The sequence below is a fragment of the Myodes glareolus genome, chromosome 5 (assembly GCF_982192425.1).
Source record: "Myodes glareolus chromosome 5, mMyoGla1.1, whole genome shotgun sequence".
Lineage (NCBI taxonomy): Eukaryota > Metazoa > Chordata > Mammalia > Rodentia > Cricetidae > Myodes > Myodes glareolus.
In genome coordinates, this window is record NC_142030.1 from 112,760,431 (window position 1) to 112,785,611 (window position 25,181).

At 44.3% G+C, this 25,181-nt stretch overlaps 1 protein-coding gene and 1 long non-coding RNA gene across 9 annotated transcripts in view; one reads left to right on the forward strand and one right to left on the reverse strand.

Annotated features, from left to right (window-relative positions):
• The first annotated feature begins 280 nt into the window (after positions 1 to 280).
• Positions 281 to 11,341, forward strand: LOC146895025 (uncharacterized). The gene is made up of 3 exons (XR_015737951.1): positions 281 to 378; positions 7,887 to 8,002; positions 10,881 to 11,341. It is a non-coding gene; the product is annotated as an uncharacterized LOC146895025 (long non-coding RNA).
• A 4,741-nt stretch (positions 11,342 to 16,082) lies between these two features.
• The window catches only part of Rnf152 (ring finger protein 152), a 76,366-nt gene continuing 67,267 nt past the window's right edge, over positions 16,083 to 25,181 (reverse strand). For all 8 annotated transcript variants that reach the window (XM_085688433.2, XM_048443849.3, XM_085688431.2 and 5 more), the window contains one exon: positions 16,083 to 23,905. In XM_085688433.2, the coding sequence (XP_085544559.1) occupies positions 23,163 to 23,774 (612 nt within the window). In that variant the 5' untranslated portion in view covers positions 23,775 to 23,905 and the 3' untranslated portion in view covers positions 16,083 to 23,162. The remainder of the gene's footprint in view (positions 23,906 to 25,181) is intronic.

Sequence of the window (25,181 nt, forward strand, 5' to 3'; positions counted from 1 at the left end):
GCATTTAATTATAAATCATTCTTAAACTAGTACCTGATATAATTTGATTATGAAATGTTCCCTATAGGCTTATGTGTTGAAAGCATTGTCCCCAGTTGATAACACTGTTTTACCTTAAGAGATGGGATCTAGAGGAAGGAAATCAGTGGGGTTGTGCCTTTGAAAGCTGTACCAGGTGGTGCGGGAGAATTATCTGTATTCTGTCAATCATATTTTAATAAAACGCTGATTGGCCAGGCAGGCAGTATAGGCGGGAAAGCCAGTCAGGAAGTAGGGGTGGGGAAAAGAGACTGGGAGTATTCTGGAAGCAGAAGCTCTCTCAGCGACTCCTGTGCAGATTACTGAAGAGGCAGCATGTAACTTGCCCAGCTAAGAAAGGTACGGAGCCATGTGCTAAAGTAGATAAGGATAATGGGGTAACTAACATAAGTTATAAGAGTTAACAAGAAGCCTGACCTAATAGGCCAATCAGCTTTATAACTTATAGAGTTCTCTGTGTGATTGATTTTCCTTGGGACTTGCCGGCTGTTGGGTACTGGGTGGGACAGAAACCCCAACAAGCCGGCCCTCAAGCTACAACCAGGTCTCAGTCTCTTTCTCACTTCCTGTTTACCATGAAGTGAACAGTCTTCTCCACATGCCTATATTGCCATTGCACCCTGTAAGGACTTTTCTGGTGCAAGGACAACTTGGTAATCTGGAGCCAAGGAACCACAAGTCACACCATGCAACAAACCTCACATGAGAGATTTATTGGGGAGAGACACAGAATGGTAGCTGCCTCTGAGCAGGAACAGGCACAGCAGAGGATTGGGTAGAGGGGAGAGCTTCTATAGGCCTTTTGGAGCATGCACAGTCGTTAATGATGAGTCATGAGGATAGGCATTTCCAAGTCAACCCAGGAGCAGTGTGCTTTTCCCTTGGCTCTTGCCTACAAGCTTGGGGTGAAATCAGGGTCACAGCGTTATTTCCTTGGCCCTTTCTCCCTATGTTCCTCCATTTTTAGTGTACTACTGATATCTAATCAGGGGTTGGGAAACAGGGTGGCATTATCATTAAATTACTTCCTGCTGTATGGAGGCATCGAAGTCCATGGGGCAAGCTTGATCCTCACCATCTGAGTACAGTCAGGAGCCAAAGCCCCCTGAAATAGCAAGAGATTAAAGGTCTGGTTAGGAATCACTTGAATTTGTTGTTGAAGAAATCTAGAAAGAAGTTTATAAAACAGGGGCAAGTAGGATGAGGAAAAGGAGAAGAAAGGTGTAGTGGCATTTCAATAAATAAAAGCTGAAGATCTGAGAGTAAAACAGTCCCATTGGTCAGCCTTACAGACCAGGATATGGTAATACACACCTTTAATCCTAGTAGCTACAATGGAATGCACCTTTAATCCCAGTAGCCACACTAGCTGCCATAGAAATTGGGTGCTGCATGCCTTTAATTCCAGTGGTACGTGCCTTTAATCCCAGTTCTAGCAAGGAATATAAAACGTGTGTGTGGGGGCGGGGGCTCTCAGCCATAGTCTTATTCTGAGATTTCTGGAGGCAGGATCACCATTTCGGACTGAGGTCAAGGTAAGAGCCAGTAGCTGACTGGTTTGTTTTTCAGATCTTTAGATTGAACCTCAATTTTTGACCCTGAATTTTTAACAATGCTTCAGAAAGGGGGTTAAGAAAGGCGTTATTCAATTCCATATTGGACTGTCAACAATCCACTAGCCAGAGGAATCAAGCTGCTCCTTACATTTTTGGAGATTTGACGGGAGTTGTCAGACCACATCTTTTACTATATCTGATTGGTTGACATAGAAGCAACATTCTTCCTCGAGGAAAAGACGAAGGCCACTCTTCTCCATTTTGAGTAGATCTAATCCTTGCCAGTTTTCTCTAATGGTTTTCAAGTGGTTTACATAGAAAGAAGAATTTTTCTTAAAGCCTCACAATAATTTCCTTGTCTTTTATAAAGCAGACTGAGCACCCCATCAAATTGTAGAACCACTTCAGATAATGAATCAACCTGTTGATATATTGGGGTGTATTTGGTTTCAACAAGTACCTTCCCTTGTGTGCCAATGGGCAGTATGAGTAGCCATTTTGTCCCCTGTGCCAGGAGGTTTCCTTTTGACCTAACATTCCAGCCTTTTATTTATAGGATAAGAGGTGAGGGGCTCTCTTCTGTGACAACTTCCTGCTGAAATTGAGACGTCACTCTCAGGGCACAGGAAGGTTGAATGATAATAAAAGACTGGGAGAGATTTCAGGCAGTGGAGAATTGATGAGAAGGATCTGGTTTGCTGGCCCAGCTAAACATACAGAGAACTCTCACACTGGCTGGACTTGTTCACATCAGCTTTCAGCAAGTCCAGGACTCCCAGCTGCTTGGGGCAGCTTGTAGTCTGTGCTTGTCAGTCAAGTGAAAATCTGCTGAAACATACAGACTAGAGACAGAAGTTAAAGTTTAGGAACTTAGAGGAAAATCAAACATTTGGAACTTTCAAGGTCATAGTCCTGGTAGCTGGGGGAGGTGAGGGTTCCCAGGAGAAGGGTAAACAGAGATCACACTCCCAGGAGTAGGCAGGTGGGGAAACTTAGGCTGTATTTATCTGTATGAGGGGTGAATCCAAGTCTTATGACTCCCTTGACTCCCTAAAGCTTACATGATTTTTCTTTGTTTATAAGAAGAGATAAAAGTTTTAGATATATTAGCATTATCACTGTTTGAAATCCACTTTGTAAAAAATCAGCTAACAGTCATAACATAGCAAAATCTTTTGGTTCTTTAAAATGCTAATTAACCCAATTAAAAAAAGGGGCACTGAATTGAACAGAGAATTCTCAACTAAAGAAGTTCAAATGGCCAAAAGATACTTAAGGTAATGGTCAACCTCCTTAGCGATCAGGGAAATGCAAATCAAAACAACTTTGAGATACCATCTTACACCTGTCAGAATGGCTAAACTCAAAAACACCAATGATATCCTTTGCTGGAGAGGATGTGGAGTAAGGGGAACACTCATCCATTACTGGTGGGAATGTAAACTTGTGTAGCCACTTTGGAAATCAGTGTGGCGGTTTCTCAGGAAATTAGGGAACAACCTACCCCAGGATCCAGCAATAACCACTCTTGGGAATATACCCAAGAGATACCCTATCATGCTACAAAAGCATTTGTTCAACTACGTTCATAGCAGCATTATTTGTAATAGCCAGAACCTGGAAACAACCTAGATGCCCCTCAATGGAAGAATGGATAAAGAAAGTGTGGAATATATATGCATTAGAGTACTATTCAGCGGTAAAAAAACAATGACATCTTGAATTTTGCATGCAAATGGATGGAAATAGAAAACACTATCCTGAGTGAGGTAACCCAGACCCAAAAAGATGAATATGGTATGTACTCACTCATTAGTGAATTCTAGACTTTAATAAAGGACATTGAGCCTATAATTCTTGATCCTAGAGAAGCTAAATAGGAAAGTGAATCCAAAGAAAAACATGTAGTTATCCTCCTGGATATTGGAAGTAGACAAGATTGCTAGTCACAAATTGAGAGCCTTGGGGGTGGGGGTTATAGGAGACGGGGAGAGAAAAGTGAGAAGGGGAGGATGGGGAGAGCTTGGGGGAATGGGATGGTTGGGATGGAGGAAGAGTGGATATGGGAGCAGGGAAGTATAGATCTTAATTAAGGGGGCCATTTTAAGGTTGGCAAGAGACTGGTCTCTAGAGGGGTTCCCAGGTGTCCAATGAGATGTTCCCAGCTTGTTCCTTGAGCAGCTGAGGAGAGGGCACCTGAACTGGCCCTATCTTATAGCCACACTGATCAATATCTTGCATATCACTGTAGAACCCTCATCTGGTGATAGATAGAGACAGAGACCCACATTGGAGCACTAGACTGAGCTCCCAAGGTCCTTATGAGGAGCAGAAGGAGGGAGAACATGAGCAAGGAGTCAGGACTGCGAGGGGTGCACCCACCCACTGTGATGGTGGGGCTGAAATAATGGGAACTCATCAAGGCCAGCTGGACTTGGACTGATGGAGCATGTGATCAATCCGGTCTCTGTGAACATGGCTGACAAGGAGGGCTGACTGAGAAGCCAAGGACAATGGCACTGGGTTTTGATTCTACTGCATGTACTGGCTTTGTGGAAACCTAGTCTGTTTGGATGCTCACCTTCCTAGAACTGAATGTGGGGGGGGGGACTTCCCACAGGGTAGGAAACCCTGAGTGCTCTCTGGATTGGAGAGGGACGGGGAGAGGGAATGGAGGGAGGGGAGGGAAATGGGAGGAGGTAAAAATTTTAATAATAATAATAAAAACCTGAAAAAAAGAAAAAAAGTATAAATATTTCTCCTTTGTCCAGAGAGCCATGCATATAGATTTGGATTAAACAGAGAGGTTTTAGCACATGAGAAGCAGCTTTAAGTTCTTTCTTAGAAGACAATCAAAGGAAACTTCAAATCTTGAGCTTGTGGCTGATAATCGTAGTCAGTGCTTTACCAGCTTACCAGAACCCCGTTGATCAGTGTGATAGTGTTGAACCTATAAATAGAGGGAGAAGAAAACCTGAAACATTTTTCATTACCTTAAATTACTTTCTTGTAATTTTATAACTCGCATTTACATAACTTAAAACATCAGCTTTCGCATCCTCAGGGACTTTGTTTGACCCTCAGAACTTACGTAAGCTTTCACACTTTCCACTTAACCATTTACCAGAGACACACGTAGTTATTACTGAAAGTACTCACTGCAAAGCAGGTTCCTTTAAATCCTTTTGTTTGGCTCTCTTTTCTCTGTCATAGTTGACATGCCTGATATAGGACAAAGATGTTAGAAGAAACCTTTAAAGAAACATGCTTGGGTCTACAAGAGAGGAGCCATAACCCAACTTCAGAGCCAGCTTTCCTATAAAGTGGAATAACAAGAAACGACTCTAATATTATGTACATTCAAAAGACATGAACCCTTGATAAACTGAGTCCAGTGACCAGACAGCTCAGAGATAAATTCAGAGCCCTGACCATCGAAGTAGTCATGGCCATTGGCATTCATGGTGTTGGCAAATGGCTGGCAGCAGCGGAGAAAGTAAAAACAAAATCAATAAATACGGAAAACAGAAAGCTTATATGTTCAAAGTAGACAAGTCAGAAACAAAACAGGTGTTGCCACAGTCATTCATACATTCAAGTGAGCCTAACCCATTTCTGATTGGGCTATTTGTCTACCACAAGATTTATAGACATAAAAGAAAACACAGACTCATCCTCACAGACAAAACTTTCCAAACAACCAGAACCAAGCAGGTAGACAATGTCTCCCTTTTTGTCCTGGAAGGGAGTAAAAGGGTTTTATAGTTGGGTGATGAGAGGGGAATAAAGTTTGCCTATAGAGGAATTAGGTGTCCCACACCCAAGGGTAAATGTGGGAGGCCAGCAAGGACAAGGTGTGTAGAATTGTGTGATTTGGAAGAGAAGGAGGAGGATAGCCAGTGAGCCTAGGGCCAGGCAAATGGGAGGAGTGAAGGAAGCAGAAGCTCCCACTTTGGTTAGGAGGTCCCTCCCCAGAAAGGGGATGGTGCAAGTAACACAAGGAAGGAGCAGGTAAGAGAGATACCCCTAAAGATACACATAAGTGATGGAGTTCGGTAAAGTTGGTAAGGCTGTTCTCTACTCCAACAACAGGGAAATGAGAAGGGGAGGTGAGTCCCCAAAACTCAATCAGGACCAAGTAGTGACCCCAGTGTCCAGGAGGAAGGAGGTGAGCTGCTCTGATATAATGATGACTCCCTGGTGCTCCCTGCCAGAGATGGTGGTGGTCAGACCAAGGAAGTCTAGGCCCCCAGGCACCTAAGATGGGCTAGAGTATGCCTGCGCCTGATGCCCCCATGCCACAAATGACATGGGGACAACCTGCATACCAGTGACCCTTTTGATGGCACCTTGGACATGGCTGAGGAGCTTTACAAGGATACAAGAAGGTCCAGGCTCAGTGACCATCCTGACCGCATTTGAAGCAGGGATGGATCCAGATGTTCTCAGGCTTTAGGAGGTGAGGAATTTAGGCAGTGGCTATGGCCAGCTTAAAAGCCTTAGCCCACATCAGGTATTTTTGTTTGGGGTTTTCTCTTCTCTCCTGTACCTTAAAGGCCATTACTAAGACTTTTGCCTATGGAGTCAGGGTTCCCCTCTCTAGGTACTGGAGTTTGACCCTAATGTCAAGAAAACTCTGGGAGAAAAAGTAAGTCATAAGGAGTTGTTGCTAATGTGGGGTCTCAGGATCCAGATTAGCATATTGTAGGAGGAACTGTGTAAGGCAGCCTGGGAACTGGGATGGGTTTTCACATTTGTGCATGATGACCTCTTTGATTTAGGGCAGCCTTGTAAAGACTGACCAGGAAGCAAGTTATAAATTGACCTCTAGCTAAAATTGGAGTTCCATTAGGAATTCCAGACATGGGTTGCCTGAGCCCCGACTGGGTGGGCAGCATTAGCTTGGTGGACTTCTTCTGCAGGTACGCTAGCCTGTTCCCAGGCTTGTCTGCGCTCCTCAGGCACGCTAGCCTGTTCCCAGGCTTGTCCGCGCTCCTCAGGGAGAAGGCTGGTGTGGACTTCTTCTGCAGGCACGCTAGCCTGTTCCCAGGCTGTTCCGCGCTCCTCAGGGAGAAGGCTGGTGGTAAGAATCATAGAAATGTCATGGAAGGTGAGGTTGTGAGATTGGGTAACACACCGGAATTCTTTAATAAAGGTAGAGGAATTAGCTGTATAGGACCCCAATCATTTTTCTATTTGAAAGAATGCATTTAGTAAGTAGGGGACGTGTATCCTGATGAAGTCATCCACCCTGGTGACTTTCTGCAAAAGAAGAACTGTGACTGGGTGTGACCGGGTTAGGACGGGTAGGGGAGGCAAAGAGGGTTCCATGGTGGGGCAGAAACAAGTAGCAGGGGAGCTAAGGGCTATCAGGTCAGACACTAGAAGTTGGCACCAGAGAGGTTTGGTTAGGGCAGCCTATCACTGAAGGTGAACAAGCAGAGATGAGAAAGGAGCTAGGGGCTGAGGTCAGTAGGGGGAAAGGTTGTTAGCTGGGTAAAAAGTAGTGGAGGAATCACCTGGTTCAGGCTTTATGGCTAGGAGAAACGGGGTAGGGGAACAGGAAGAACAGAGAGAGGAGCTTGGGTCAGAAACAAGAGGAAACTTGGACAGAGGGAATTCCTTTACGTTACCCAGATTGCTCGCAATAGTTGTAAAGGTCCTGAATAATATTGGGCTCTAGGGAGCCATTAGGCAGGCATTTGGATTGGTTATCTAGAAAAATTGAGGTCAAATTTCATTACAAAAGCACATAAATTTTGGGACCTTTCAGATCAGGTGCCAGGTGGAGAGGCTGGAGGTTTTCTAAGAGGCATCCAAGGGAAAATCACAGGGTGTGAATGTCACTGTTTCCATGGATACAGGGAGGGTTGTTACAGCAGCCTATAGTCAAGGATGTCCCAAGACTTAGTGGGGATCAGACGAAGACCAAGCCATTTAGTGAGTCACACTGCACCCCACAGGGGTCAGGGCTAACCACCTGTGGAACTAGAGCTCTCGATGAGGCCTGAAGTCCTGAAAGAAGATAAAACCCGGAGCTTAGGAACGAGGTTTCATCCACAGGGAGGGCAGGGGATGGAGTCGCATGGAATCAAAAGCCATGAGAGCACAGGGAAGCAATGGGCATCTCTGGGAGGGGGACAGGAAAGAAAGGGGAGGAAAGGGTCACAATAGCCCAACTAATCTTCAGGAAGCTACAGGGTTCAGGTTCCAAGGTAGGGGTTGAGGGAAAAATGAAGAGGACCAGGCATTACTGTAATGACCATATCTAAGGTGATCTCCATTTCCAAGGGCACCAGGGGGTTACCAGACAGTCACTTCCTCGGACTTAGGAAAATGTTTACACGGACTGAAGGTGAAACTTAGCAAATTATTTCTGGTGGATGGGATCCCACATGATCTGGAAGGTGAGTCTGTTGTGGGTGGACTGGAGATGAGGGACTAAACCTCCAGAGGGAGCACTGGCCTAGGAGGGCCTTCCTGCCATGAAACAATGTCAAGTTTTTCCTGTGCAAGGGCATTTTGACAGTTGGAAGCCAAGGAATACCACAAAGTCACACCATCTGATGAACTGCATAAAAGGTTTATAAGGGAGAGATGCAGGATGGTGGGTGTCTCTGTCCAGGAACAGAGACTACAGAAGATTGGGCAGAGGGGGTGGCTTTTTAAGGTTTTTTGGGAGCATGCTCAGTGAGCAAGTGGGAAAGTACAGCACTGCCAACAGTCTCTTTTGGTCATTAACACTGAGTTATGGGGGCATGGATCATGTCAAGGGCAGGGTATTCTTAACTTAGCCCCCTTTCCCTACACATCCTATCTCAACATGGGTCCATAATCAACAGTTCTAAGGACTATGAACTAAAATCTCTCAAACTGTGAGCAAAATAAGTCAGGCATGTTATCACACCCACCAGAAAAGCACCTAATGTGAAAGTCATTTCTATTCAATCAAAACGATCAGATATCTTCTCAAAAGGGCCACAGAAATTGGGCTGGATAGCTAGGAAATCGATGTATTTTACCTTGGGGTGGGTTTTTGTTGCCCAATGAAAATGGTTGAGGAAGAACAGTTCGAAAGAAAACCCGAGTCATTTATTGATTGTTTGACATGAATGTTGGAGGAAGTTATGAACAGTTCTAAATGGTATGGGACATACACAAGCAGGAGCTTAATCACGTCGTGGGATGGAGTCATGAGCTTAGAGTATATAAAAACCAATAGAAACTCAAGGAAACACAAATATCCCTCACATGCATAGACTCAAGCATGCTTTAATTAGTTTGCTCATTGTTAGACGGGGTCTCACTGTGTAGCCCTTGCTGTCCTGAAACACATTTGTATACCAGGATGGCCTTAAACTCTGATCCTTCTGCTTCTGCCTTCCAAGTGCAGGGTTAGAGGTATGAGCACCATGCTTACCTTCCAGAGCATATTTGAAAGCAAATATCACAAAAGTAAGTACCCTAAGTACCAATTTCATTCATGGTAATGTTAAAATGACATTCTAATGTTAAAAAGAAAATTGAAAAATTGCTTGAGCATTTTGTCCGTGTTCATAAGTCCTAGCTAGTCCTCTGAGCTGTGGTTCTTCAGGGATGAACCTCTGCTAAAAAGTCTTCCTAAGGTTTTACCCACCAAACCCAAGACTTGTGTTGGGCCTGGAAGTAATCTACTTATGAATAATTGCTCCCATGCTTTGCTAAACCAGATATTTTAAAACTGAAATCACTGGGTTTTATAGTCTATGGAAGAGAGAGGTTATTGCAATTCAGGATTTTACTAGTTTAGTACCTTATCAACGTTGCAATGTCTCTAGTGCACAATTCCATTTGCTGCCAGGTGAAATCCTTACAATTTGAGCAAAGACGCCCATCACCAGCACTGCCCAATTGATCCTGTTGTTTAATTGCTACTCTTAGGAGATCATTGTAGGCTTTGCTCTTCATTGACAACTTAGTCTGTTATGTTTTTCTAAGTCACACAATATGTAGTAATGACTATTTATGAATTTTTAGGCTATACTTTTTCAAACTAGACTCTGATATATATGCAGTACAGTCAAGTCTGAGTCATCACACCCCTACTGCTGAAGCAGATTTATACATATTTTCTCTATAATTTTCACATGGAAGAGCAATCCATTGTCAGTGTGTGCAATACACAATTTTAATGGGTTAATTATTTAATTACCATTAGGACAAATCTAATACAACTATTGTATTATTTCATGTTTACATGACATTGTCCAAAAATTTAAAAAGAGGGCTAGAGAGTTGGCTCAGTGGTTAATAGCACTAGCTGCTCCTCCAGGAGACCCAGGTTTGCTTCCCAGAAATACTATCATGGCTCACAGCCCACCTATATCTCTAGTTTCAGGAGATCCATGACGCCTTCTAACTTCCAAGGGCACCAGGAAGTCATGTGGTATATATACATTCAGACAAAATACTTACATACATTCTCTCTCTCTCTCTCTCTCTCTCTCTCTCTCTCTCTCTCTCTCTCTCTCTCTGTGTGTGTGTGTGTGTGTGTGTGTGTGTGTGTATTTTTAAAGCAATCAAACTAATATTTTCATTTTATTGTATATAAGTGAACATTTAAGATACACTTTTTGTTTTGTTTGCGGCAAGGCTTTGATGGTCACTTTAATGCGGAAATACATGGGGTAAGTCAAAACTAAAGTCAATGCGGGACTCAAGAGATGGTTCAGATTAGAGGTTTACCTCACAAGTGTGAGACTTTGCATTTGGATCCCCCAGAACCCACTCAAAAAGCTTAGCATGGTGGTACAAACCTGTAATCCAAAATGGAGGATCTCTGGAGACAGGTAGAACAAAACATCCACCGTACATGACAAAGTGCCAGATGAATCATGTAAAATAGAAGACACCTAATGACAGACACCCAAGGTTGTCCTCTGACTGTCTCCCACATGCCAGGCTTACATGCTCTAGGACCTTGCTATGCATCCACCTCTATATGAACACATGCACACATACATAAGAATAAATGAGCTCCATGTCCATTTGGTTATGACCCTTCAGTCATCAGCACATGCTCTGCAATGGCAGAGTCTTTAGTTAAGTGATTGGGAGGAGATAAAACCCTGCATCATTTTTTAGAGAATCCCTGGGTACTTTGGCATACTTGGGAGGTTGCCATGATCAAAATCATCATTAGTAATCATCTCATGATGATGGCAATCAAAGCCAAGGTTAACGTTCTATCACTGAGCTACATCCCCAGCATCTTATGATGTTCCTTTCTTATGTCAACTTGTCTAGGTCATGATATCCAAAGACTTGGTCAAACATCAGTGTGGAAGGCCACTCTGAAGGTTATTTGCTGTGACTGACGTTTATACCTGAATGAAGGACATACTCACTGTGCTGTGGACAGGCCTCATCTAATTCACTTCAAACAAACAAAATCCCGACCTCCCTGGAGGAAGAAGTGTTCTGCCAGAAGATGGTCTTTGCATGCAGCTGCAGCACCATGGCCTTGTGGGGCTCGAGTCTGCTGCCCTCCACGGAGCATTTGAACTTGCTGGCCTCCACACTTCACCGAGTGAATCCATCAAATCTCTCTCCAGCTTTATCACCCTCCCTTTCTCAGTCTCTGTCCCCCTTTCTCCACACACATGTGTCCTATTGTTCCTCAAGAGAACCTCAACTAACGCACAAACCAAAGACTCTGAAAAGGTCTATAATTAAAAATTAAAAAATTAAAAAACCTGTTTAACCCAGTGTTTTCCCAGTTTGCTCAGCTATAAATCTTTCTTCTGTAAAACATATTATCCTGAATCACACTTGGGAAGTGCTCGCCTGCTGAGCATACCATCCACATCGTCTGTAGTGTGTGTCACTGCTGACCTGACCATCCACGTCCTCTGTAGTGTGCGTCACTGCTGACCTGACCATCCATGTCCTCTGTAGTGTGCGTCACTGCTGACCTGACCATCCACGTCCTCTGTGGTGTGCGCCACTGCTGAGCAGACCATCCACGTCCTCTGTAGTGTGCGTCTCTACTGACCTGACCATGCATGTCCTCTGTAGTGTGCGTCACTGCTGACCTGACCATCCACGTCCTCTGTAGTGTGCGTCACTGCTGACCTGACCATCCACGTCATCTGTAGTGTGCGTCACTGCTGACCTGACCATCCACGTCCTCTGTAGTGTGCGTCACTGCTGACCTGACCATCCACGTCCTCTGTAGTGTGCGTCACTGCTGACCTGACCATGCGTGTCCTCTGTAGTGTGCGTCACTGCTGACCTGACCATCCACGTCATCTGTAGTGTGCGTCACTGCTGACCTGACCATCCACGTCATCTGTAGTGTGCGTCACTGCTGACCTGACCATCCACGTCCTCTGTAATGTGCGTCACTGCTGACCTGACCATCCACGTCATCTGTAGTGTGCGTCACTGCTGACCAGATCATGCGTGTCCTCTGTAGTGTGTGTTAGTGTGTGGAACTCTGCTTTATTTCAGAAAGAATTGCACAAGCGTTGGAACAAAAATGTTGCACACATTATTTTCTTCTGCATAAGGCATAGAAAAATATAACTGCTTGTGTGAACACAAGGAGGTAAAAAGTCCACTACGAGCCCTTTACACCACTTAGGGAAAAGCAGCAACCACCTGTGAATAGACCCATGACTGCGTTTCTGTAAAATGTTCTTTATGGATGGCTTAGTCTGTTTGGGATGCTATAGTAAACTACCATACACCTGGTGGCTTATAAACACAATTTATTTCTCTCAGCTTTGGAAGTTGGGAAGTTCAGAATGGAGGTGCTGGCAGATTCAGTGTCTGTCAGTAAGAATGCATTTCTGAGTTCTTCAATGGTGCCATCTAACTTCTTCCACAGAACAGAAGAAAGCAGGGCGGTGTTGTCCCGCTCCTGCTTCCCTCTCCTACCACCCTCCCTACTGCCCTCTTCCTTGGCTGTTGGTTTCAAAGTTCCAGCCCCCACCCCATGGGAAGAGGGTGTGGTTGGGCAGAAAAGCATCTATCATGGCAGGAGAAAGCAAAGAAAATGGCCAAGCTCCTGGCTTTCTCTTCCCTCCCCTTTTATTTCATCCCGACTCACACCATGGACTGGTTTGCCCTCATTCAGGGGTGCCTTCTCCCTTGGCTCATCCTTTCAGGAAAACAAAGTGGTTCTCTTTTTATTAATCCTGTGCATTATGTCTCTCCTCTTATGAACTAGTCACCTCTCCCAAAGATTTGAACAAACGAATTCAGGGCAGACGCGACATTGAGACCATGGTCATATATATAACGAAATAGAGCAGATTATGGAACGCCATTGCTCACAGCATGGTGAGCACAAAACCATGCAGGACTGGCCAGAGCCAAACAAGGGATACCCATGTCTGTTTTCCTTTCTATTTCTCCTCTCCAGAAACCATGAGAAAATCTCTTGTGACCACATCTCCTACCAAAACAGGTGAGCCTACTGTCTTTCTAGGAAAAAAAAAAAATAATGAGGCAGATGCCGTGGGCTACAGTATCATTTATTGGAATCAATGCTTGTTTTTCCTACAAGACTATAAGTTCTGTGGACATGCTCAGGTTTAAAATAAAATGTGTTAGAATATAGCCCTGACTTTCTGAGTGTTTCAAGGCAGAGAAAGCCGAGGAACCTGAGAAGGCAGGGTGTCAGGCTCTCCAACACTCTCCCACCAGCACAGAGCAGGAGCCCCTGACCTTTTCATTCCAGAAGGAGGCAATAAAACCTGCAAACATAAATCTGTCTTCTCTTCATTGAGCCCCAAAGACCGTCATGTGACAGGTGTCCTTCCTGTGCCTGAAGGAGAAAACATCCATGTACAGGGATACCAGGAGAGATCTGGACAAAGGCAGTCCCTCCAGTCCGCTGCCTTCAGCTCCTCAGATTCATCTGTCCTCAGACACTCTGCCACAGGATTTCTTGTGCAATACAATTTTAGGGTGTGTCTGTGTGTGCGCACGTGCATGCGTGTGTGTGTGTGTGTGTGTGTGTGTGTGTTTGTGCGCGCGTGTGTGTGTGCGCGCGTGTGCATGCGTGTGTGTGTGTGTGTGTGTGTGTGTGTGTGTGTGTGTGTGTGTATGAATGCTGAGGCACGGGTTCAGAGACTACACATGTTGATTGCATACTCTATGAATGAGCTGCATGTTCCAGCCACAGCGGCCATTAACGAAGCTTCCTGTGCCGGGTAAGAGTTGTATTAGAACACGTCTGTTGTGTTCTTCCCATCAATTTCTTTTTCACAAGAGCCTCAGCAGTGACCCTTGCTGTGAGCGAGGAGTTCACACTTTTTCTCTCTCAGTGTAGAGGGATCATTTCCACCCTGAACAAAGTGGGCCCCATGCATCCCTGGACCCTGGTGTGCAGAGGAAACACTGGAGAAGAAAGATTGCTCAAATTGTACTGATGGTCTGAATGAGCAATCTTCAGAGACAAATAAAAGTGTTTGCCTCTACTCTGATAGCTTTAGAGTTTTAGTCTATTAACCTTAAAAAATAGTGCTAAGAGCCTATGAAATGCTCCTGAATGTGGATATACATGTATATGCATACATGCATGCAAACACACATACATGCACACTTATCACACAAACACATACTGCATAAACGTGCACTCAAATGCACAAGTCACACATCCAGATAATCACTTATTCTTTCAACTAAAAAAGAAAGAAACAAAAAAAATCACAAAATAGTGTGAAGCAGGGAGTCAGGTAGGGAAGAGAAGCTGCATCCGATTATAGCTGTACTGTTTTCTGGGTCATGCAGAACTGCACAAAAGACTTCAAACCTATAAAAAGAAAAGCAGAGGCTCAGCCTTACCCCAGAGCTGGTTGTTTCCCTCAGCTGACCATGCACGCCTAGCACTGCACTGTACACACCGAAGAGGGCGTTCTCCCCAGACCAACACTGAACACAAACCCAAAAGGAGCATGCAAAACTAACGCAACTGCCCTAGGTTCTGATGTGTGCTCTCCTCTCTCTCTCTTTCTCTCTCTTTCTCTCTCTCTCTGTGTGTGTGTGAATGAGAGAGTAAGTTGAGTGCATGACCGTGTGTGTCTCTCTGTGTGTGTTTGTGTGTGAGAGAGGGCAGGGAGAGAGGTGGTGTATAACTCTGTGTGTGTACATGTGCGTGTGTGTGAGGGCGACATGTGTGACTGTGGGCCTGCTGATATTCACTCCTCCAGGCCTTGAGTGCTCACACGTTCTTCCTTTACAGGGACAAACTAGGATGGCAAGGACCCTGGAGCTGACAGACGCCTCCTCCTCCCCGCCATATGTCATTTGCACTTTTGAAGTCACAGTGGCTGTGATTGAGCCCGTTAACATGGCGGGAAAGGCTCGTGAGGCTTCTCTCCTCCCTGAGGATAAAGTAGTAGAAGGAGCCTCCATTTCTGTGGTGTAGCTTCCCATACTTCCACAAGCAAACCTACTCACTAAGCCAGGCTTGTGTGGAATTGCTTCTTTGGTCTGTTGTTGCCCTCTCTACCTAGAATTAATAGAAACAGACTCTGCCAGTCAACACAGAAAATCTAAACCAGCCAACAAAGTCATCAGGAAAGAGGCACCTAGAGGGCTTCCAACCAACCCCTCTGCTCCACCCTGTCTCTATCACTCCACAAAGATAGGATCTTTACCCAGCACACACATGGGGAGCCAAGTCGAGGAATTCATTTGCCTGACCTTCTACCCTCTTGCTGTTGAGTTCTCTGGCTGACGGCAAAGTTCAAGTCTAAACAGGTGGTACTAGAAAGGGGATGTCTGTCCAACTCCCATACTGGAGACCAGGGAAAGTCACACTAGGGGTTTATAAAAGAAGAAAAGTAAATTTCACACCGTCAAAAACCCAGACTTCCTAAAGCAGAGCTTTGTGCTGGGAACAAAACAGTGGCATCAAGTTATCATCACATCTCACTTAGGAAACGATGAGGAGGAATTCAAAACCTGACAGACATGAAGCATGCTCATACTGGCGTCCGTGCAGATCAGATAACCCCCTAATTAGGAAGAGGCCGTGTGCTAAAATAAGTTGACTTTCCCTAATGTGATCAGAGACGGGAAGCCAGGATGCTTTCCACCCAGGAGTGCTGTGCGAACTCTGCCAGCATCAACAAGAGCACTCGTCTGAAGTCACCGTTCCACACCAGAGCCAACAGGCGAAGCAGGGGCCTCGGCAAGGTGGCTGCCTGCCCCGAACCTCAGCATGTGCTGTCCTTTCTCAGTAGTGAGGACAGGGTGAAGTCACCAGGAGCCCTGAGGACTCAAGCAGTTGAGTCTGCCTCCAGCTCCTGGTTACAAACCTGTTCTTCAGCTTCCCCGAAGTCACGTGAAAGTCACCTCCCGGTACAACCCTCCACGTTGGGGCTGTCTTGCTTCAATACCCATCTATTAAAATTTTCCAGGATGATAAAAGTCACAGTCATTTTTTTTCCTTCTGTGGGATAGGGAGGGGGGAAAAAGTCCAATGCACGAATCTACTTGAAATCACGTTGAATTTTAATCATAGCAAATGTGTTTTAACAGTAGTCGTAAAATGAACATTACCACATATACAAAGGACAAGACACCAGTTTGGCATACAAAAATACCATATATTAAAATCAGTTCATTGGAAAAACTCGAGACTGGCTGAGACACCATCTATCACAGAGAGAGCAAGCAGGAATGCTTTTAAGACATTCAGATTAATAAACAGCAGCTTGATATCCCCTTATGAAGTCAGTATTTGGCAACATTTGGACAAGAATTTCTACACTGCCCTGCAGCTCATTTATCTGTAGGGCAATTTGGCCCTTTAAAAGAAAAGCTCCCCGAATAAATAGTCTCCATGATTATAAAGGAAACATGTCAGGAACTGAAACTTACATCCACAGACCAACACTGACCTCACCATTTGACTGCAATTATCCGAGACTAGGAGGCCCATGTGTGGAGCTTACAGAATGGAAACAAGATGGTGGTTATACATATATCTTCTGTTGGGAGTTGGAGGCCAACCTGCCAAGCTGAAAGCAATTTTCTCAGCTCTAACCATCAAGCGAGGACACACAAACAATGGTGAAACTCATGGATATAATGAACGGCAGCAGCCAGAATATAAGCATCACGTTCTTCAACTTCTGTCTCCACAGTAGCACTCAAGTCGCAGTAGCCTCGTTGAACTAGGAGTTTCCACAGCAAAGAGGGTACAGGGCTCGCCAGAATGACCAGCTCTGCCTGCTCACAGCAGGCTCTGGAATTTTCTACATCCCTGATAACTCAAGAGTATCGGAGAGGATGACGAAGGAAGAGCACTCCTTGGGAACCCCTCAGTCAGGCACTTTCCTTTTGTCTTCACCTCAGCATCCTGAGCTGAATTTGGTGCTCCACGATGTAATGGCCGGGCTTGATGACATCAACCCAAATAACAGTTTTCTGCTGGCTTCTACCATGACTGACATACAGTGCCAAGTCTACTTCTGAAGCCATAACCTCATTACAAATTTCTCTCTCTTTTAAAAACAGTATCTCCTTTTCCAGGCACATCTGCCTGTTAGGAGCATTGCGCTGCCTTGTCCTCGGGCGGGGCTCCTTGGCAATGGATTGTGTTTGAGCCCACCTAGACAGTCATATGACAACAGCCCCCGCCTGCTCTCACAGTGCATAGATACCAATTTGTCCCCTGAAGGACATATTTGTCACATCTGTTTCTTTTTTCTTTCTACTCCACATTTCTTTGCCACCGACATATCTAACCATTTCCTACTAGATTATCAAAAAGCAAAAATCTAATTAAAGACCGACCAGTCCCATTAGAAAGCTCCTGTTAGAATAACACAGTGAATAGCTGGCCAGGAAGATTATAGGAGGCTGTCCTGTGGGCTGCAGCCCTCCCCAGTGATCCGGGAAAGACGCAGGCTGTGACTGTAAAGAACAAAGGGAAAGCCCTGCTGTTGTGGCTCTCAGGAGGCCTCACTGATGTCCTAATAACGGATTGTCCCTGAAAACAGAACATGAATATTTAAAAGTCCAAAACTTTCTTACATTAATATCCAGATAATCAAATCAGCATTTTTCAAGCACCACTACAGGGTGAGAGCCACACATGGGGACACCCTAGGCAGTAAGTATGGAAAAAAAATCAAAAGACCATGCACAGCAAGCAAGGAAGCGTGCAGAGAAACTGAGTCACACTGGAGGAGTTCGGGGATAGTGGTTTTTACAATCTTGACACTTAACAGGGACCAAAAAAGGAAAAAGACAAGCTTTTTACAAGTCAGAATTAAAAGATTAAATGCCTCATCTGCTCAGCGCCTCAGTCATAATTGGCTTTCCAATGCTGTTGTAGGATTACCCACCTCTGTACATATGGAGCGGTCTTAAGACACTCCCCAAGACAGTTGGTTTGACACAGTATATGGAGATCATAGCATCTGCTTAAAAATTAACATATAAATTCAGTACTTTGTGATCCATGAATGAAAAATAGTATCGATAATCTTCTCTACTTTGTTTTTAACCTTCAATTACAGCTAAAGTGTGTGTGTGTGTGTGTGTGTGCATGTATGTGTGTGTGGGGGGGGGTAGGGTGTAGTAAGTCAATTGTGTCAGAAAAAAATGGCTTGAATTTCCACTTTTTTTTCAAGAGTTTCAGGTTGAAAAAGATCTAGCAACTATCTCCTTCAAATAAACACGTTGAGTAAAGTGTCCCATGTGTCTCATTGTTGCCTGTGACTTCTGACTGGTAAGGATCACCTTGCAGGTTTCACTGAGTGTGGTGGAGATATCAAGAAGCAACTTCTTCATGAAGGTTCAGGTTGTGGGCTGGATACCTGGTGTAGTTTTAAAATGCTGCCTGATCCACAGCATCATTTTTCTCTGACAGAGCGCTGTAGTTGTGTGGGTGTAACCCATAGCGTATGAATACCCTCTGCCCTCCTAATTTCCAACAGACTTAAGAAAATACCACTTGGCCAACATTAGATACAAAAAGATGAGCCCCAAGGGATCATCTTCCCTACTAAATGCTGCAGCACTAGAAACCCAGCCCAACTCTGCTTCATGGAAGCAAACACACTTAGTTTCGTACACTGGGAGAGCAATGAAGAGGCAGGCTAGGCAATCTCAACACAACACAACACAGATTTTCAGATGAAGGCATGGGAACACTTTAAGTCAAATCTAACCATGAATAAAGGCTAACCTATCAGAAAACAGTCCGATCTTTATACAGAAGCATGTATCTCAAGCTTAGTTTTCTGTTCTCCTTACTCACTTAAAAGCAATTCTACAGAGCAGCTGTAGTAACTTCCAGTTTCTAAATTCCACTGGGCCATGTTTGTTTTCCTTTTTAACTATGAAAAATGTAAAAGTGCCTTTGTGCAAAGTTTCAAACCTTCTAATGACAACTAAATTTAAAAAGAGAGACACTGAAACAATGTCACATCTCAGTCTAAAAATAGTGCCTCCGTTTTAGCCTGGCATCCAGAAAATTACACCCACATATGGCCACACCAAGTACAATGACAAACTGGCTGACTTCAAGGACAATCACAAACACCCTGAATGCTACAAAGCATGCTTGCTCTTGGATTTCCCACCTCACTGATACAGTGATGAAGTCGGGAAAGAGATCAGATGAGAACGGGGATTTCACCAGACTCTTATTTATTTGATTTTCTGTAACATTGACTCTTTTTGACCACAAGACCCGAAACACAGTTTCATAGCACAGGTCATGCACGACTTGCAAATGGAAAATTTTACAACTACTATCTAGCTATGAACTTTGGGCAGTAGATTCACATGCAGCTAATGGTCTCAGAAAAGGGGCTTCATAAAGCCTGATTTAAGCTTCACTGCTCGTTCCCTGGTCCTAAGTAAAATAACTCCAAAGGACAATGGGTGAGATTTTATTATCTCGCTCAGCCCCCAGAGCTCATAAGCGTCTCTAAACCTGCAAAGGAATTTCCTTTGGAAACTGCACACTCTCTCCTGGTTTTGCTGCTACTTTGTAAACCTTTGGATGGCATCATGGTCAATGTGGTAGCCACAACCATACAGGGATGTTTACTTTTAAGTTACTTGAAATTAAATACCATTTCAATGCCACTTCTTCAGTCATTGCTACTCAGTTGCCCAACAGCCATGGGACTGCACAGATTACAGAGCAATTTCCTCTATCCAACAGCACTGACCTAGAAAATTCCAGGAGCTGTAGCAACACACAGCTGCCACTCCAAGAGGCCCACTCTGTGAGTCATGCAAGGGGTGAACTCTAATTATATGTCTAAAGAAGATACCTTATATTGAAACTCAGAGACAATTTGCTGTTGTCGCTACAATTTATGTCCCATGTCATTATACAAAGATTTTCTAAAGACAGCATATGAGGTGGCATACTTGGCTCTACGTAACGGAGTAAGCATTCTCTTGCTTATGTCAAGATCATTAATAAAGAGGAAATTCATGCTTCTTATAAGTTACTATTTACACAACACTCATTGTCCTTGACATGTGGGGATTGGGTCTTGGCCAATGTTTTACATTTCTAAATATTCAAATCACACAGTTCAGAAGTTTTCTTTCAATATTCATATTCATCCCCAAATCAACCCTCCTTTTCTTCCCAGAGAGGAAGCTACCTAAAGAGAAATTAATCTCTAGACAACCCTTAAAGCACTAATTGACAAAGCAAAGGGTATTCATAGACCCTGTAAAGAATCATTGCCTGGCGGAGAACCTGACATATCTAGGGAAGGATAGCAGGGCACAGCAGTGCACAGGTCTCATCCTCTAGCTGCAGAATTACAACCTGCACGCTCATCTCCACTCCCACCCCGCTCTGCCATGAGCTCATCTACAAAATGAAGTCACTGGAGGCTCCTTTCAGCTGTAACTTCTGTTCTTGCCACTGACATGTGACTCTAAGTCCTGGTTGCCTGTGTCGCATGGGGTAAATAGGTTTTTAATGATGCGGGTAAATTCCAGAAGAAGTTGAGACCTCAAGTATATAGAAATTGTCAGGCTTCTCTCTCTCTCTCTCTCTCTCTCTCTCTCTCTCTCTCTCTATCTCTCTCTTCTCTGACACACACACACACACACACACACACACACACACACACACACACCTCCTAACAAGCACATATGCAAACTCTAGGCAGAATCCATTTCAACAGTTTTCCATAATGTTTCTTGGAAGCACACACACACAAGCCCTGACTTGGCTGTTACTGTCAGGTTGGAGGTCAAAAATCTGCCAAGGAGCAACTGATTTTGTTTCGTTGAAGCTCAAGCGTTTTTACGTAAAAGTGCTATGGACTTTTTACTATACCACTTTGCTATGGAAACACAGAACACCATACGCACACACAGTATTCTATAAACAGCCTCCTAAACAACTAGAACCCTATCACACGCTGCACTAGAGATCAGTCATTTTCTACTGGATAGAAAGGTATGCAGATATCGCTCACAAATTAAGTTAAATAGGGTTTGTCTTAAAATTGCAAGGGTTAAAGTTCTTTGGAAACATAATGTCCTTAATGTAACATTTCTGTCTATGTGTGTTTTCCCCTCCAAAAGAGATCAAAATTAGGTCAGGCATGCATTACAGCAGCCTGGGAGTTTGAGCAACTGCCACTACCCCAACAGTATATTATGTTACATAATAGAGGACGGTATTCAGATAATATGATACCTAAATTATTAATACCAAATAAATCCTAGATTATTTGTTGTATAATGCCCAATAGCTTACACAATAAAATGGGATTTTAACCTAATTTCTAGTTTGAGCCCTCAAATGCATTTTTTAAAGGTCTTACAAATTTGAAGGATTTAAAAAAACCAGAGTTCATAATTTAATGTTGAACATTCATGCCAATTGCTAGCTCTGTACTTAGAGTACAAAGAGCTATTATTCTTTTGGGTTTCCCCCACAGCAACGCCATCACTTTCGTACACATTTGTTGTACCGCTTGAAGATGAAGGCTAGTATGCAAATATGCCGCCTCAATCTTACAGGACGGTTCCTCATTTTCCTTTTTACAGGCCTCCGGTCACTGCTTACCTTTCCATTGCTTTTCCCATCCTTCCCACCATTTCAGGGATTCCAAATAACAGCAAGGATTCTTTGACAATACCAATAGCTTCTTAGTTCTAGAAAAGGCATTCAAAGAAGACTGTGGAGCCCAGAGCTCTTTCTTTATACACACACAGCCAGAGACAGGGACCGACCCTTTCAGTCTAACTAGTCTTTCCCCACGACTTCACATTTCACGACAGTTGCACACTCACAAGAAACCGGTCCGCTTACACAGGGAACACGAGCTTCTCTTCCTCGTGCCACTTCTGTCAATAGAGACGTTTTGAAACACAAAACAATTTCTTACTGATTCCAACAAGATGAAATTGTCAATTCTAAACAGGTTAACTCTTACAGGAACATCTTAAAAAATGATCACCAAGGACAGTCTATAAAAATGCCCATCTAGGTGTGTCATTAATTAGCAACACTTGAGGATTTCACACAAAAATCTCCAAACTGGGGGACATGACGAGTTCTCCTGATAATCCCCTCCCATGTCTTCCCGACAGGAGCTCACACAGCACAGCAGCCGGTGGGTGTTGCAGGCGATGTGTGGCAGACTCTTGAAGGAGAAGATTCAGGCACTGACGAGGAGGCCAGTGTTTCAAAAACGAGGCTTATACTTGCCCACAGTCTTCCCCCGAGGATTCTTCAGGAAAAACTCAAACATCTGAGGTAAATCAATTTGTTCACACAAAATACACACACAGATTCACAATATTTACATTTTAAATTCTTATTTTGTGAGATGGCTTGAGAAAAATTTGCAGAAAGGTTTCCTGGGGAATTAGGCATTTTCCCTTCTTTCCCAGTCTCCGTCACCCACCCACTGGGCTTCCAGCTCCACAAACACAGAGCAAGCTCCGTCACGAAGGAAGAGAAGTGAAGGAACATGACAATACCCAACATGCTGGAGACACGTGTTCAAATACTTTCTTCAAGCAACCAAAACGTCTGTTTTGGATATTTGATTTGGGTCCCATTCAAAATTTATCAAAATGTTACAAAGACCAGGATGCAGGCACACACACACACTTGCACGCCAGCTCTGTGTCTTCACTGGTCTTCTTTCCTTTTAATATGAATTTGAGGTTTAATTCTATTTGCACACACAGCATCTGTTTTAGCCTACCATCTATCGTATTGAGAGAGCTCATCACACCCACAGGTACAGTTTCATGTCTAAGTAGAATAGCCTAACTTGGGGAAATAATTTTGGAAAATCATAAATCACAGCCCATCGAATACACAATTATGAGGAAGCATGCACCCATCTCCACAGCTGTCACCGTCTCCAAACAGTTCTCCTGGGATCTTGCTGAGACCTCACCCTCTGCTCTTGTCTGCAGGTGAATCAAGTGGCCAATCAGAGACCAGCGCTTGCACCAAATGGTCAGTGTCACCCCCATCTCATCACAGGGATCCCATCACCAACACCTGCTCACCCCTTAAGTTGGTACCCACAAGAGGCATCCCTGTGACAGGCTTCAACCACAGGATATCACAGTGAAGCGCTTGGAGATGCAAGACATATTGTGTAGCACAATGCCCAGGAGGAAGACCAAGACACAGGCCACCAAGATGACAGTGCACACGCCAGACCACGTGGAACTCTTCACCACACCCCGCCTGTCAGGCTCCTCCTCCACGGCCTCTTGGGGAGCCCCACCCTGCAGGGGCTGCTGTTCTGCAGGGATGGTCACCACGGTGAGGGACTTCTGCTGGCTCCCTGGCAGCAGACGGCAGCCCATGTCTCCTGGCAGGAGCGTGCGCTCCTTAGAGATGGGCAGGGGCAGCATGTAGCACCCATTGCTTGGAAGTTTGATGAAGACTGGGGTGTGCTCAGAAGTATGCGGTATGGCAATGACGGCCAGGACCTCGGGGTCATCGGGCAGCTGTGATACAGAGAAGCCTGGGGGCAACTTGGTGATGCCACGGCACCAGGGGCACCTTACATCCTTCTGGCTGGTCCTCATCTGCTGGAGGCACACCGAGCAGCAGGTGTGCTTGCAATCCAACAACTTGGGCCTTCGTCGCGGGCTGTAATAATTAAAACAGATCTGACATTCCAGCAGGGAATCCTGGGAGAGCGTCTCCATGGTGGACCAAGAGCCAAAGGGCAGGGCCAACAAGAAGGTCAAAGAGCTGTTTCTCAAAAGTCTTCTGCGCCAATCTTCTCAAGGAGAGCAGCAAGCTCACGGGCATCTAGCATTCGGGCATGTGCTAATTTCTGAGGGAGAAAAATAATGCAAATGAAACTAATTAATCCGTTAGAAGAAGTTGAAATGTGGATTAGTTAAAATATACTATTATTCAAAAGTCTTGACTCTGGGTCAAACTTAAAAAAATGTCTGTCTCACCACTGGGACTGTAGGCGTCCTGCACCACCTGGTGAGAAATCAGTCGCTTGCTTTTATCTGTCTCCCTTTAAGAATTCACAGTCAGATAGTGACAACTTTATAGACCAGGTGCTCTGTGTAAGCATAACCTACTTGTTTTATGACCATTCCTTTCTTAATTATATCTTTACATTTTGTTATTTACATTGTCACATAATACTCCCACAAATGTGTGGGACACAACGTGATGTTCCAAAACATGTTCACATTGTGTAGTGGCCAAATCAGGGGAATTAACATATCCTATTACCTCAATATTTACTGCTGATTTCTATGTTTTTGTTATTATCTGTGATATATATATATATGTTAATATATATTAATATAATATATAATAAATATATAATATTTACTGCTGATTTCTGTGTTTTTGTTATTATCTGTGATATATATATGAAAACCCAAAGCAATGTCAGGAATTTCCCTTAGCTTCTCTCCAAACTATTCGTTGAGGCAGGCTCTTTCAACTGAATACACAGCTCACCCATCAGCCAGCCCAACCAGCTTGTTTACCCAAGGGCTCCCTGTCTCTTTCCCCTGTGGAAGCCACCACACCTACCAGGCATTCGCCTGGATGCTAGGGAACCCAAACTCTGGTCCTCAGGCTTGCATGGCTAGTAAATTATCTCCCAGCATCATTTCCCTTTTACTGGCTTATGTGGAGTCACAAAAGAAAGTGCTTCATTGTGACAGCTTCAGGCAGCCAGACAAATGTGCTCCTTTCTCAGAGGTGATTGAAACAGCCCCACAGGCGGGAGCACGCAAACCCATCTCTTTATCTCTTCCTCCAAACACCTTTAGTGAGATCATTCTTATCAATTAGCTTTAAAAGAGACCAAAGAACAAGAGGATAAGCCAGCTGCAACAAAAGCAAAGCAGCAACGGACAGAAAGGACTGCCGTCAAGGGCCAACTCCACAGAGAAATCACCAGTCGGTTCTTTCAATTCCATGATTGTTCAGCCTCGCCTGATTGAAAGCTTATATTTTGTGAGATTTTTGGCAGTGCAGGGAATGAACCCAGGACTTCACATGTGCTAGGAATGTCCTCTACCGGGGAGTTATGCTGCCCAGCTCCTAAAAGCAAATACTCGACTCATTTATCACAG